The 16,721-nt window shown below is 45.3% G+C and overlaps 1 protein-coding gene across 2 annotated transcripts in view; it reads right to left on the bottom strand.

Moving 5' to 3' along the window:
- Nucleotides 1-16,031, bottom strand: part of LOC135549510 (fibronectin type III domain-containing protein 5-like) — a 33,511-nt gene extending 17,480 nt beyond the window's left edge. The window contains exon 1 of one of the 2 annotated variants that reach the window (XM_064979524.1): nt 15,436-16,031. In XM_064979524.1, coding sequence (XP_064835596.1) covers nt 15,436-15,520 — 85 coding nt within the window. In that variant the 5' untranslated portion in view covers nt 15,521-16,031. The remainder of the gene's footprint in view (nt 1-15,435) is intronic. The other variant, XM_064979525.1, reaches the window with a different exon arrangement.
- Between the last annotated feature and the right edge of the window lie 690 nt (nt 16,032-16,721).

Raw genomic sequence — 16,721 nt, 5'->3', positions numbered from 1 at the left:
TACAGTACTATGTATGTCCTGTACCTGGATACTACTTCCTGTTGGGGAGAAGATGAGTGAGAGGGAGACCGCTTTCTGTTGGGGAGAAGATGAGTGAGAGGGAGACCGCTTTCTGTTGGGGAGAAGATGAGTGAGAGGGAGACCGCTTTCTGTTGGGGAGAAGATGGGTGAGAGGGAGACCGCTTTATCTTGGGGAGAAGATGAGTGAGAGGGAGACCGCTTTATGTTGGGGAGAAGATGGGTGAGAGGGAGACCGCTTTCTGTTGGGGAGAAGATGGGTGAGAGGGAGACCGCTTTCTGTTGGGGAGAAGATGGGTGAGAGGGAGACCGCTTTATGTTGGGGAGAAGATGGGTGAGAGGGAGACTGCTCAATTGTCTTGACTAGCATCCTCTCTTACTGTTGTCTGAGGACAGAGGGAAACGCTGATATCATTCTACACACACTTTCTCCATCTCTCATAATGGGAGTGAGACACACACATGCCACACACACACACGTGCCACACACACGCACGTGCCACACACACGCACGCACGCCACACACACACGCGCGCCACACACACATACAAACCACACACATGCTGCACACACACCACCCACCCAGTCCTGTGCTGGATGTGGGTCGATAGTTTTTATGTTATGTTAATTAATCTTGTCAGAAAGTGATCTAGCATTGGTTGATTTATTATCTGGGCTAACCCCCACTCCTCAGTGAAGCTGGGTACTGTTCCGTTTTCATTGTCTTTATATAATGGATGAATGTTATTGTACACTATGTTATTGTATTGTAAAGTGTTGTTCATGCTAGTAGAGACCCATAGACTTCCAGCAATTGCACCAACACTACCTAGCATGAGCTTGCAAAACGACCTCTGACTTCCTTCATACTGGAGACAGAGACATAAAAATGGCACCTGACTCTGGGGAAGGAGATAAAGTAGTTCACCTGACTCTGGGGAAGGAGATAAAGTAGTTCACCTGACTCTGGGGAAGGAGATAAAGTAGTTCACCCGACTCTGGGGAAGGAGATAAAGGAGTTCACCTGACTCTGGGGGAGGAGATAAAGGAGTTCACCTGACTCTGGGGAAGGAGATAAAGGAGTTCACCTGACTCTGGGGAAGGAGATAAAGGAGTTCACCTGACTCTGGGGAAGGAGATAAAGGAGTTCACCTGACTCTGGGGAAGGAGATAAAGTAGTTCATCTGACTCTGGGGAAGGAGATAAAGGAGTTCACCTGACTCTGGGGAAGGAGATAAAGGAGTTCATCTGACTCTGGGGAAGGAGATAAAGGAGTTCACCTGACTCTGGGGTAGGAGATAAAGGAGTTCATCTGACTCTGGGGAAGGAGATAAAGGAGTTCATCTGACTCTGGGGAAGGAGATAAAGGAGTTCACCTGACTCTGGGGAAGGAGATAAAGGAGTTCACCTGACTCTGGGGAAGGAGATAAAGGAGTTCACCTGACTCTGGGGAAGGAGATAAAGGAGTTCACCTGACTCTGGGGAAGGAGATAAAGGAGTTCATCTGACTCTGGGGAAGGAGATAAAGGAGTTCACCTGACTCTGGGGAAGGAGATAAAGGAGTTCACCTGACTCTGGGGAAGGAGATAAAGGAGTTCACCTGACTCTGGGGAAGGAGATAAAGGAGTTCACCTGACTCTGGGGAAGGAGATAAAGGAGTTCACCTGACTCTGGGGAAGGAGATAAAGGAGTTCACCTGACTCTGGGGAAGGAGATAAAGGAGTTCACCTGACTCTGGGGAAGGAGATAAAGGAGTTCACCTGACTCTGGGGAAGGAGATAAAGGAGTTCACCTGACTCTGGGGAAGGAGATAAAGGAGTTCACCTGACTCTGGGGAAGGAGATAAAGGAGTTCACCTGACTCTGGGGAAGGAGATAAAGGAGTTCACCTGACTCTGGAGAAGGAGATAAAGGAGTTCATCTGACTCTGGGGAAGGAGATAAAGGAGTTCACCTGACTCTGGGGTAGGAGATAAAGGAGTTCACCTGACTCTGGGGAAGGAGATAAAGGAGTTCACCTGACTCTGGGGTAGGAGATAAAGGAGTTCATCTGACTCTGGGGAAGGAGATAAAGGGCCTCATTTCCAAAATCCTGAAGAATTCCTTTAAGAAGATTATACAGTACTCTCTCTCACTAGGTTACTCTCTGTAAGTGAGAATGATGAGTGAGAGCTGTCTGACCCCGGTATCTGCTGTCTGACCCTGGTATCTGCTGTCTGACCCTGATATCTGCTGTCTGACCCTGGTATCTGCTGTCTGACCCCGGTATCTGCTGTCTGACCCTGGTATCTGCTGTCTGACCCTGATATCTGCTGTCTGACCCCGGTATCTGCTGTCTGACCCTGGTATCTGCTGTCTGACCCCGGTATCTGCTGTCTGACCCTGGTATCTGCTGTCTGACCCTGGTATCTGCTGTCTGACCCCGGTATCTGCTGTCTGACCCTGGTATCTGCTGTCTGACCCCGGTATCTGCTGTCTGACCCTGGTATCTGCTGTCTGACCCTGATATCTGCTGTCTAATCCTGGTATCTGCTGTCTGACCCTGATATCTGCTGTCTAACCCTGGTATCTGCTGTCTGACCCTGGTATCTGCTGTCTGACCCTGATATCTGCTGTCTAACCCTGGTATCTGCTGTCTGACCCTGGTATCTGCTGTCTAACTTTGATATTTGCTTTCTGGGCAGTGATATCTGCTGTCTAACCCTGGTATCTGCTGTCTGACCCTGATATCTGCTGTCTAACCCTGGTATCTGCTGTCTGACCCTGGTATCTGCTGTCTAACCCTGATATCTGCTGTCTAACCCTGATATCTGCTGTCTAACCCTGGTATCTGCTGTCTAACCCTGATATCTGCTGTCTAACCCTGATATCTGCTGTCTAACCCTGGTATCTGCTGTCTGACCCCGGTATCTGCATTCTGCTGATGTTTTCTCTTAGCTTGTTTTTGATCTGTTTAACTCTCCCCCCGACTGTGTGTCTGATGCTCATAACAACTCACACATCAGGGAGGCTGCACGGTTGATGGCCTCATTAAGGTTTCCTAGCCTCAGTGCTTCTTCACCTGCATTGCTTGCTGTTTGGGGTTTTAGGCTGGGTTTCTGTACAGCACTTTGAGATATCAGCTGATGCAAGAAAGGCTTTATACATGTATTTGATATGATTTTGATTTGATGTTGGAGGCACACACAGTCACACACCACACACAGTCATACAGTCGCACACCACACACAGTCACACAGTCGCACACCACACACAGTCACACACCACACACAGTCACACAGTCACACACCACACACAGTCACACAGTCACACACCACACACAGTCACACAGTCACACACCACACACAGTCACACACCACACACAGTCACACAGTCGCACACCACACACAGTCACACAGTCACACACCACACACAGTCACACACAACACACAGTCACACACCACACACAGTCACACAGTCACACACCACACACAGTCACACAGTCACACACCACACACAGTCACACACCACACACAGTCGCACACCACACACAGTCACACAGTCACAAAGTCACACACAGTCTCACACACAGTCTCACACACAGTCACAAACCACACACAGTCACACAGGCACACACAGGCACACACAGTCTCACACACAGTCTCACACACAGTCACACACCACACACAGTCACACAGTCTCACACACAGTCACACAGTCTCACACACAGTCACACACACAGTCACACAGTCTCACACACAGTCACACACAGTCTCACACACAGTCACACACACAGTCACACACCACACACAGTCACACAGTCACACACACAGTCACACACAGTCACACAGTCTCACACACAGTCACACACACAGTCACACAGTCTCACACACAGTCACACACACAGTCTCACACACAGTCACACACACAGTCACACAGTCTCACACACAGTTTCACAGTCACACACACAGTCTCACACACAGTCTCACACACAGTCACACAGTCTCACACACAGTCTCACACAGTCACACAGTCACACAGTCTCACACACAGTCACACACACAGTCACACACAGTCACACACAGTCACACACACAGTCACACAGTCTCACACACAGTCACACACACAGTCACACAGTCTCACACACAGTCACACACACAGTCACACACAGTCACACACACAGTCACACACAGTCACACACAGTCTCACACACAGTCTCACACACAGTCACACACACAGTCACACAGTCTCACATACAGTCACACACAGTCACACACACACAGTCTCACACACAGTCTCACACACAGTCTCACACACAGTCACACAGTCTCACACACAGTCACACACACAGTCACACACAGTCACACACAGTCACACACACAGTCACACACACAGTCACACACAGTCTCACACACAGTCTCACACACAGTCACACAGTCTCACACACAGTCTCACACAGTCACACAGTCACACAGTCTCACACACAGACACACACAGTCACACAGTCTCACACACAGTCTCACACAGTCACACAGTCACACACACAGACACACACAGTCACACAGTCTCACACACAGTCACACACACAGTCACACACACAGTCTCACACACAGTCACACACACAGTCACACACACACAGTCACACAGTCTCACACACAGTCACACATTCTCACACAGTCTCTCACACAGTCACACACACAGTCTCACACACAGTCTCACACACAGTCACACACAGTCACACAGTCTCTCACACAGTCTCACACACAGTCACACACACAGTCACACACAGTCTCACACACAGTCTCACACACAGTCTCTCACACACAGTCTCACACAGTCTCACACACAGTCACACATTCTCACACACAGTCTCTCACACAGTCACACACACAGTCTCACACACAGTCTCACACACAGTCACACACAGTCACACAGTCACACACAGTCTCACACACAGTCTCACACACAGTCACACACACAGTCACACACAGTCTCACACACAGTCTCACACACAGTCACACACACAGTCACACACAGTCTCACACACAGTCACACACAGTCTCTCACACAGTCACACACACAGTCACACACACAGTCACACACAGTCTCACACACAGTCTCACACACAGTCTCACACAGTCTCACACACAGTCTCACACACAGTCACACACACAGTCTCACACACAGTCACACACAGTCTCTCACACAGTCTCACACACAGTCACACACACAGTCACACACACAGTCTCACACACAGTCACACAGTCTCACACAGTCTCACAGTCTCTCACACAGTCTCACACACAGTCACACACAGTCTCACACACAGTCACACAGTCACACAGTCTCACACACAGTCACACAGTCTCAAAAATCGATCAGGAGGAGTAGTGGATTTTAGCAGTGTTGGGGCCGGGAGGTGGGCCTGACTCGGGGCGAGCTTCGGGGCTGGGTCACTCGGTGGCAGCTAGCTAGCTGTGATGATCAGGAGTAATGGTCCAGGGTTTACGTCAGGAATCCGGCGTTGTAGTGGAGAAACAGTCCGAGGCTGGCAGGCTGGCAAGTATTATCCAGGCAAAAAATATGTCTGGTGTCTGTGCAGAAGGTAAAGGCCACTAGCATTGGCTGACAATGACTAAATAGCTAGTAGCTAATTAGCTGGTTAGCTTCTGATGGAGGTTCTAGCTATAAAAAATTGCGTATCCGTACCACATTGGGTGAGGCGGGTTACGGAAGGTATATTTAATTTAAAGATGGAAAAGAGATCGAAAATAAATTGAAATATACACAAAAAAATACAAAAAAGACAAAAATTACACGAGAAGACAACAAAAAACGTCTGCACTTCTACGCCATCTTGGAAAAAGATGTGTGTGTGTCTTGTGTGTGTGTTTTATTACGTTACAGCCTTACATACTGACCAGACCACTGGGTGTGTCCAACTGCGCATAATGATTTTGTCCACGGACACCAGACACTATCAGGACACGCATGTTTAAATATCAAAACAAACAGGTTGAAAAGCATTAAACATTCATGGCAATTTAGCTAGCTAGCTTGCTGGTTGCTAGCTAATTTGTCCTGTGATATAAACATTGGGTTGTTATTTTACCTGAAATACACAATGCCTCTACTCCGACAATTAATCCACAGATAAAAGGGTCAACCTCGTTAGTTTCTAGTAATCTCTCCTCCTTCAAGCTTCTTCTTCTGTGGACTTTATATGGCTGTTTGGCAACCAACTTTAAGGTGCATTACCACCACCAACTGGACTGGAGTGTTGACCTCAGTTCATCTTTCAATCACCCATGTGGGTATATGCTCCAAAAAAACAATTAGGAGATGGAAAAGAGGGGACTTGCAGCACTTCAAGCATCACAAATAGAACCAAGTTCAATTTTAGTGCCTGGCTTCGCAGATGTTTGTTGACGCGTGCGAGCAGTGTGGATGCAATGATTGAATAACATGTACATTTATTTTGCAACACTCGCGCACGTGACGTGTCAGCATGTTATTCTAAAATGGATTAAATAAAACATTTTCCTCATCAATCTGCACACAATACCCCATAATGAAAAAGCAAATGTATTAAAAATAAAAACAGACATATCTTTTATTTTCACGAGTATTCAGACCCTGTGCTATGAGACTCAAAAATCGAGCTCAGGAGCTCCTGTTTCCATTGATCATCTTTGAGATGTTTCTACAACTTCATTGGAGTCTACCTGTGGTAAAATCAGCTGACTGGAGATGACTTGGATAGGCACAAACCTGTCTATATAAGGTTCCAAGCCATGAGGTCGAAGGAATTGTCCGTAGAGCTCAGAGACAGGATTGTATTGAGGCACAGATCTGGGGAAGGCTACCAAAACATTTCTGCAGCATTGAAGGTCCAGAAGAACACAGTGGCCTCCACTTAAACGGAAGAAGTTTGGAATCACCAAGACTCAGGGAGGTGACAAAGAACCCGATGGTCACTCTGACAGAGCTCCAGAGTTCCTCTGTGGAGAAGGGAGAACATTCCGAAAGGACAACCATCTCTGCAGCACTCCACCAATCAAGCCTTTATTGTGGAGTGGCCAGACGGAAGCCACTCCTCTGTAAACGGCACATGACTGCCTGCATGGAGTTTGCCAAAAGGCACCTAAAGGACTCTCAGACCATGAGAAAGATGATTATCTGTTCTGATGAAACCAAGATTGAACTCTTTGGCTTGAAGGCCAAGCTTCACACCTGGAAGAAACCTGGCACCATCCCTATGGTGATGCATGGTGGTGTCAGCATCATGCTGTGGGGATGTTTTTCAGTGGCAGGGACTGGGACACTAGTCAGGATCGAGGGAAAGATGAATGGAGCAAAGTACAGAGAGATCCTTGATGAAAACCTGCTCCAGAGCACTCAGGACCTTAAACTGGGGCGAAGGTTCACCTTCCATCAGGACAATGACCCTAAGCACACAGCCAAAACAACGCAGGAGTGGCTTTGGGACAAGTCTCTAAATGTCCTTGGGTGGCCCAGCCAGGGCCCGGACTTCAACCTGATCGAACAGAGAGAGCGACCTGAAAATAGCTGTGCAGCAATGCTCCCCATCCAACCTGACAAAGCTTGAGAGGCTCTGCAGAGAAGAATGGGAGAAACTCCCCGAATACAGGTGTGCCATGCTTGTAGCTTGTACCCAAGAAGACCCAAGGCTGTAATCACAGCCAAAGGTGCTTCAACAAGGTGATGTGTAAAGCTTATGATTTACTCACGTAAATGTGACATTTCTGGGTTTTTTTACATTTTCAATACATTTGCAAACATTTCTAAAAATGTGTTTTTTGCTTTGTCATTGTGAGGTATTGTGTGTAAATTGAATCAATAAATCGAATCAATTTTTAGAATAAGGCTGTAATGTAACAAAATGTGGAAAAAGTCACAAGGTTCTGAATTCTTTCCAAAGGCGTTGTGATATGTCTGGGATTGTTTGCCAAAACCAGCTCATTTATCAGTCTCTTGCTGACACAGCCGAACTAAGGGGTTAGAGAAAAATCTCATCAAATGGTTCCCATCGTCCCACAGTGATGATAGATTACTTTACGGTTAATTACTGTCAACAACACTGTATGCCAAGGAATGCTCTAAGGACACACACACACACACACACACACACACACACACACACACACACACACACACACACACACACACACGCACACACACAGCTTATACAATGTCAGGAATTTAGAATCACTTTCACATTTTTAGAATCACAGTTTACTTTAATACCTTATAATTATCATGCATTATTTGAGAAGGAAGCTGTGAGCAGAGCGTAGACTGCGTCGTGCATAAAAACATTATATATTGGCCATATACAGCCCTTCGCCGTGGTATATTGGCCATATACAGCCCTTCGCCGTGGTATATTGGCCATATACAGCCCTTCGCCGTGGTATATTGGCCATATACAGCCCTTCGCCGTGGTATATTGGCCATATACAGCCCTTCGCCGTGGTATATTGGCCATATACAGCCCTTCGCCGTGGTATATTGGCCATATACAGCCCTTCGCCGTGGTATATTGGCCATATACAGCCCTTCGCCGTGGTATATTGGCCATATACAGCCCTTCGCCGTGGTATATTGGCCATATACAGCCCTTCGCCGTGGTATATTGGCCATATACAGCCCTTCGCCGTGGTATATTGGCCATATACAGCCCTTCGCCGTGGTATATTGGCCATATACAGCCCTTCGCCGTGGTATATTGGCCATATACAGCCCTTCGCCGTGGTATATTGGCCATATACAGCCCTTCGCCGTGGTATATTGGCCATATACAGCCCTTCGCCGTGGTATATTGGCCATATACAGCCCTTCGCCGTGGTATATTGGCCATATACAGCCCTTCGCCGTGGTATATTGGCCATATACAGCCCTTCGCCGTGGTATATTGGCCATATACAGCCCTTCGCCGTGGTATATTGGCCATATACAGCCCTTCGCCGTGGTATATTGGCCATATACAGCCCTTCGCCGTGGTATATTGGCCATATACAGCCCTTCGCCGTGGTATATTGGCCATATACAGCCCTTCGCCGTGGTATATTGGCCATATACAGCCCTTCGCCGTGGTATATTGGCCATATACAGCCCTTCGCCGTGGTATATTGGCCATATCGCATTGCTTACTTTGAGCCGGCGACATGATTTATTAAATATCTCACTGTTCTCACTGTCGACATTCTAATAAAATCGATCAGCGTAAAATCAAGTTGCCTCCTCGTTATTTCTCCCACCCCCCAGAAAGACCATCATGTAAAAGTGCCGTGATCCTACTATGTAATCATCATATCCTATTACACTGATCTCAGACCTGCTCTCTCATTTGTACATAGAGCTTATGGAGAGGGCCGGTGGATTTTTTTTTTTCATTTCACCTTTATTTAACCAGGTAGGCTAGTTGAGAACAAGTTCTCATTTACAACTGCGACCTGGCCAAGATAAAGCATAGCAGTGTGAACAGACAACACAGAGTTACACATGGAGTAAACAATTAACGAGTCAATAACACAGTACAAAAAAGGCGAGTCTATATACATTGTGTGCAAAAGGCATGAGGAGGTAGGCGAATAATTACAATTTTGCAGATTAGCACTGGAGTGATAAATGATCAGATGGTCATGTACAGGTAGAGATACTGGTGTGCAAAAGAGCAGAAAAGTAAATAAATAAAAACAGTGTGGGGATGAGGTAGGTGAAAATGGGTGGGTTATTTACCAATAGACTATGTACAGCTGCAGCGATCGGTTAGCTGCTCAGATAGCACATGTTTGAAGTTGGTGAGGGAGATAAAAGTCTCCAACTTCAGGGATTTTTGCAATTCACACAGTCACAGACAGCAGAGTACTGGAACGAAAGGCGGCCGAATGAGGTGTTGGCTTTAGGGAAGATCAGTGAGATACACCTGCTGGAGCGCGTGCTACGGATGGGTGTTGCCATCGTGACCAGTGAACTGAGATAAGGCGGAGCTTTACCTAGCATGGATTTGTAGATGACCTGGAGCCAGTGGGTCTGGCGACGAATATGTAGCGAGGGCCAGCCGACTAGAGCATACAAGTCGCATTGAATTTGATGTTCAGCATCACAAACCTCCACTAGCTAATAGGCTTACAAGTGTAACGGATGTGAAATGGCTAACTAGTTAGCGGCGGTGCGCTCTGCAAGGGCCGCGGCTTTTGTGGAGCGATGGGTAACGATGCTTCGAGGGTGACTGTTGATGTGTGCAGAGGGTCCCTGGTTCGTGCCCGGGGACGGACTAAAGTTATACTGTTACACTAGCTAGCAGCGATGCTAATCCCGCCAGTTCAGCATCACCACCTCCACTAGCTAATAGGCTTACTAGATAGCAGCGATGCTAATCCCACCAGTTCAGCATCACCACCTCCACTAGCTAATAGGCTAACGAGCTAGCAGCGATGCTAATCCCACCAGTTCAGCATCACCACCTCCACTAGCTAATAGGCTAACGAGCTAGCAGCGATGCTAATCCCACCAGTTCAACATCACCACCTCCACTAGCTAATAGGCTAACGAGCTAGCAGCGATGCTAATCCCACCAGTTCAGCATCACCACCTCCACTAGCTAATAGGCTAACGAGCTAGCAGCGATGCTAATCCCACCAGTTCAGCATCACCACCTCCACTAGCTAATAGGCTAACGAGCTAGCAGCGATGCTAATCCCACCAGTTCAGCATCACCACCTCCAGGCTTACTAGCGAGTCAGGGCTGGGGAAGAGAGGGGCAGTGCGTCCACCAACGTGCTCAGAGCAGGTGCAATTTGCAGTTCAAGAACAAGCAAACGTAAAACCTGGCTTGTCATGCAGAAATCAATGTTGGGCTATACAACATGTAAAAAGCTTGGGTCTAGAAATGACTGGAGCGATTAAACTAGCAAAAGACTGGGTGGAAAAGGTACCCAATTGTCATACTTGAGTAAAAGTATAGATATCTTTAATAGAAAGTTACTTTAAGTAAAAGTGAAAGTCACTCAGTAAAATACTACTTGAGTAAAAGTCTAAAAGTATTTGGGTTTTAAATATACTGGGGTATCAAAAGTAAAAGTATAAATCATTTCAAATCCCCTACATTAAGCAAAGCAGACAGTAGTATTTTCTTGTTTTTAAAATGTATGGAAAGCCAGAGGCACAGTCCAACAGCTGTCTAGGCCCTTTACGTTTTGCAATCTTTACTACTGACAAGCCACTGGCTTTGAGGAATGACTCAACACTATACATATCAGCTACTACAGCGACTGAAATGACTACAAAACTTTACAAAGAGCTGCAGTTAGTTTCAGAATGGGTGGCAAGGAATAATTTAGTCCTAAATATTTCTAAAAACTAAAAGCATTGTATTTGGGACAAATCATTCACTAAATCCTAAACCTCAACTAAATATTGTAATAATTAATCATGTGGAAATTGAGCAAGTTGGCGTGACCAAACTGTCATGATCAAAACATATTGATACAACAGTAGCTAAGATGGGAGAGAAGTACATCCATGATAAAGCGCTGCTCTACCTTCTGACAACACTGTCACCAAGGCAGGTCCGACAGGCCCTAGTTTCTACCTTCCGACAGCACTGTCAACAAGGCAGGTCCTACAGGCCCTAGTTTCTACCTTCCGACAGCACTGTCAACAAGGCAGGTCCTACAGGCCCTAGTTTCTACCTTCGGACAGCACCGTCAACAAGGCAGGTCCTACAGGCCCAAGTTTTGTCACTGACCACATGTTCAGTTGTGTGGTCAGGTGCCACAAAAAAAGGACTTAGGAAAGTTGCAATTGCCTCAGAACAGGGCAGCACGGCTGGCCCTTGGATGTACACAGAGAGCTAACATTAATAATATGCAAGTCAATCTCTCTTGGCTCAAAGTGGAGGAGAGATTGACTTCGTCACTGCTTGTATTTATGAGAGGTATTGAATGCATCGAGAAGGTGCATTCAGAAGGTAGATTCAGAATTCAGAAGGTGCATTCAGAAGGTAGACCAGCACATGTTGAATGCACCGAGCTGTCTGTCTAAACTACTGGCACACAGCTCGGACACCCATGCATACCCCACAAGACATGCCACAGGAGGTCTCTTCACAGTCCCCAAATCAAGAACAGACTATGGGAGGCACACAGTACTACATAGAGCCATGACTACATGGAATTCTATTCCACTGTGAAGCACCACAAACATAAACACAGACACATGCATACACACTATACATACACATGGATGTTGTACTGTATTGTACTGTTGTACTGTATTTTTCTTAGTTTAAAGTTAATAGTGTTGTTTTAATTGGCCTATACCTGTTGTTACTGTTGTTCGCATCCCCTCATTTTTGCCACAGGCTATGAGCCGGCCTGTGACACTACTTAAGTAGTACTTTATATTATTTTTTACTAAAGTACTTTACCCAGCTGGTGGAAAACATCCTCTGCATCAGATGTAGAAAAACAAAAAGAATGAAGAGCCCTCTGAAGAAAGGCTTTTGAACACGCCTGAACCAAGGCACATTTGGTGGTAGCTAGCCTTGTAGACAAGGCTAAAGAGGACAGCCAGGTTAACACTCAAAGTAAAATAATATATATATATATAGAATAGGCACTAACAGCCAGAGTCTTCAGAAACAGCCTTGGAAGGAGGCTAAACATCACAGAACACATGTCCGCTCATGGCTTTGAGCAAGAAGTTGACACTCAGGAGATAAATGGACTTGACATGGCGAGAGGCATTGTGGGAGGTTTTGAAAAGTAAGGCAGGACATTTTTCATTTCCTTTACCTTTACAGAACCAGTTTGTAATCTGAATAAGTGATTAATATTATCAGATAGGCAGGAGGCCAATATATTCTCATATGTGTTCTACTGTAGCCTACAGTGATTTATTTTATTTGAAGTTATATTAAGATATTGTGATATCTGCTACACTGATGTTGTATAAAGTATATGAAATTCAGCTCTTGTAAGCCCCATAGCTAAGGATGTGTATATATTACAGGGGTTCTCCAATATAGAAGATATTGCTGTACATTGATTGATCTAGAAAATTAGGCTGTAAGAAAGTCAAACTTGTGTAACTGCCCCCGCGGCTAAGATCAAGTATGTGGCCATACTGCAGTGAATAGCAGCATGGAGAGTGTTGTCCATTTCACCATTACATTTACATTTAAGTCATTTAGCAGACGCTCTTATCCAGAGCGACTTACAAATTGGTGAATTCACCTTCTGACATCCAGTGGAACAGCCACTTTACAATAGTGCATCTAAATCATTAAGGGGGGGGGTGAGAAGGATTACTTATCCTATCCTAGGTATTCCTTGAAGAGGTGGGGTTTCAGGTGTCTCCGGAAGGTGGTGATTGACTCCGCTGTCCTGGCGTCGTGAGGGATGTGTCTACTAGGAGACATTTCACCACCATAGATAGTATACTACGAGGAGACATTTCACCACCATAGATAGTATACTACTAGGAGACATTTCACCACCATAGATAGTATACTACTAGGAGACATTTCACCACCATAGATAGTATACTACTAGGAGACATTTCACCACCATAGATAGTATACTACTAGGAGACATCTCACCACCATAGATAGTATACTACTAGCAGACATTTCAACACCATAGATAGTATACTACTAGGAGACATTTCAACACCATAGATAGTATACTACTAGGAGACATGTCACCACCATAGATAGTATACTACTAGGAGACATCTCACCACCATAGATAGTATACTACTAGCAGACATTTCAACACCATAGATAGTATACTACTAGGAGACATTTCAACACCATAGATAGTATACTACTAGGAGACATTTCACCACCATAGATAGTATACTACTGGGAGACATGTCACCACCATAGATAGTATACTACTAGGAGACATTTCAACACCATAGATAGTATACTACTAGGAGACATGTCACCACCATAGATAGTATACTACTAGGAGACATCTCACCACCATATTTAGTATACTACTAGCAGACATTTCAACACCATAGATAGTATACTACTAGGAGACATTTCAACACCATAGATAGTATACTACTAGGAGACATCTCACCACCATAGATAGTATACTACTAGGAGACATTTCACCACCATAGATAGTATACTACTGGGAGACATGTCACCACCATAGATAGTATACTACTAGGAGACATTTCACCACCATAGATAGTATACTACTAGGAGACATTTCACCACCATAGATAGTATACTACCAGGAGACATTTCACCACCATAGATAGTATACTACTAGGAGACATTTCACCACCATAGATAGTATACTACTAGGAGACATTTCACCACCATAGATAGTATACTACTAGGAGACATTTCACCACCATAGATAGTATACTACCAGGAGACATTTCACCACCATAGATAGTATACTACTAGGAGACATTTCACCACCATAGATAGTATACTACTAGGAGACATTTCACCACCATAGATAGTATACTACTAGGAGACATTTCACCACCATAGATAGTATACTACTAGGAGACATTTCACCACCATAGATAGTATACTACTAGGAGACATTTCACCACCATAGATAGTATACTGCTAGGAGACATGTCACCACCATAGATAGTATACTACTAGGAGACATTTCACCACCATAGATAGTATACTACTAGGAGACATTTCACCACCATAGATAGTATACTACTAGGAGACATTTCACCACCATAGATAGTATACTGCTAGGAGACATGTCACCACCATAGATAGTATACTACTAGGAGACATTTCACCACCATAGATAGTATGGTGGTATGGTGGTAACCGATAATATGGTGGTAACCGAGTTTGGGAAACACTGGACTATACCAATCCATTCATACCTCTACAACATGTACTCACAGCCCTCTCTCTCTCTCTCTATATATATATATATATATATATATATATATATATATATATATATATTACATAGTGGTGTTTCTCCAGAACCCCTAGACTAACCTACCGTTCATTATATCAGACCAGTGGTTCCCAACCAGGGGACTAGGATCCCGTGGGTTACTTGGCCTGTCCACAGGGGTTCCTGAGTAGGCTCATGAGACCATAGGCTTACTGGTAAAATGCACAAGAGGGGGTACTTCAGGGGTACTCCGGGCAGAGCTCAATTCAGTGGGTGATACAGTAACCGAAAAAGATTGTGAGCCATCTCCTTCCTCTCATCAATAACCTATTAAATCAATAGCCTATTCACACACAATTATTCTTACTGATTTACCAGTATATGGACGTTCAATGTACATATGTTTGTACGGGCATAGAACTGTCAGGTCATTGACTTGGTTGATTATCGATTGATATATCCTATTCCGGATGCTATTATTAATCATATTAGCATCAACACATGTCAACTTACACTTACCACCGGCGGAAACCGATACCGTAAGCGAGCCCAACACGAGCAGTGGCAGTGTCGCCGCAGAGAAGCCTTGTTTCCCCATCCTTCAAGCAATTTTTTACATCCTGCCCGGCCAAACGAATATCCCATTTACTCGCGAAAGCCGGACCGACACCTCGGCTAGTGGGTTGCTTAGCATTCACCGCGCTAAGATCCTTTCCTCCCCCGCTCTCCTTTTCTTGTTCTCATTTAAAAAAATCGGTTACTGGCGGTGTAGCCTGAACTTGGTCGTTGGTTGCCGCAGAAACGCAACACCGGCGGTTTCAGCACCTGGGACAGGTCTGTGCGCTGCTCACGGTGGGGCACGGTCCGCACAGTCACTTGTTAGATGAACACACACCAACAAAAAAAGGTATTATTTGAAACGATTACCTCAGTAACGGGACAATTCCGTTGTCCTAAAAATCGTTACCACTATTTGCTACCCTGTTTAACAAACGTTAGGCTATAGTATAAACAGTCGTTTAGGTTATTTTTCTCTTGTTTACCGAGGTGCGCTGGCTGAGGCTGCGCTGAGAGCCCCAGGGTTGCAGAATAAAACGTGCTGCTCCCGTCAGATGGCCAAAAACCCACCCCTCTCATCCATATCTTTCTCTCTGTTTTTGTTTTCCTCTCTCTCTCTCTCTCTCTCTCTCTCTCTCTGTCTCTCCCTCTGTCTCTCTCTCTCTGAGAGGGTAGTCCCAGGAGGGAACTGAGATGTGGAGCGCTTCCCGCTCTTCTTAACACCGCGCTCGGTTGTGCCTCTTTCTTTATCCAGAGATTATTAATAAAACGACACTCGCCGTTTTTGTATTCTATTGTAAACGTGTATTATTAGCCCAAATAAGGATGCGAAATTTACGTTTGCTTATGGTGTAGTTTTGAATTCCACTCCCACCAGGTTGCCATTGAGTAATCTAAAGTCTACTCAATAAAACAATGACTGGTTAAAAAAACCAGGATACCATTATAAAATGAACTGAGTGCACTTAGAGAGTAGAGGTGAAAATATTGTATGCACGGTGGACGACCATTTTATAATGGTATCCAAGCCTTGGACAAATTACTTATGGGTAAACAGCATTGGGATTCTGGAAGACGAGTGTTGTTGGGCCATAACACACACACACACACACACACACACACACACACACACACACACACACACACACACACACACACACACACACACACACATGCGTTGATAAATACATGCGCATACACACACGCATGCGTGCATACACACATCCATACGTACGTACATA

The sequence above is a fragment of the Oncorhynchus masou genome, chromosome 12 (genome assembly GCF_036934945.1).
Source record: "Oncorhynchus masou masou isolate Uvic2021 chromosome 12, UVic_Omas_1.1, whole genome shotgun sequence".
Taxonomy (NCBI): domain Eukaryota; kingdom Metazoa; phylum Chordata; class Actinopteri; order Salmoniformes; family Salmonidae; genus Oncorhynchus; species Oncorhynchus masou.
Note: the sequence above shows the minus strand (reverse complement) of the source record. Positions and strands in the feature narration are given on the sequence as shown.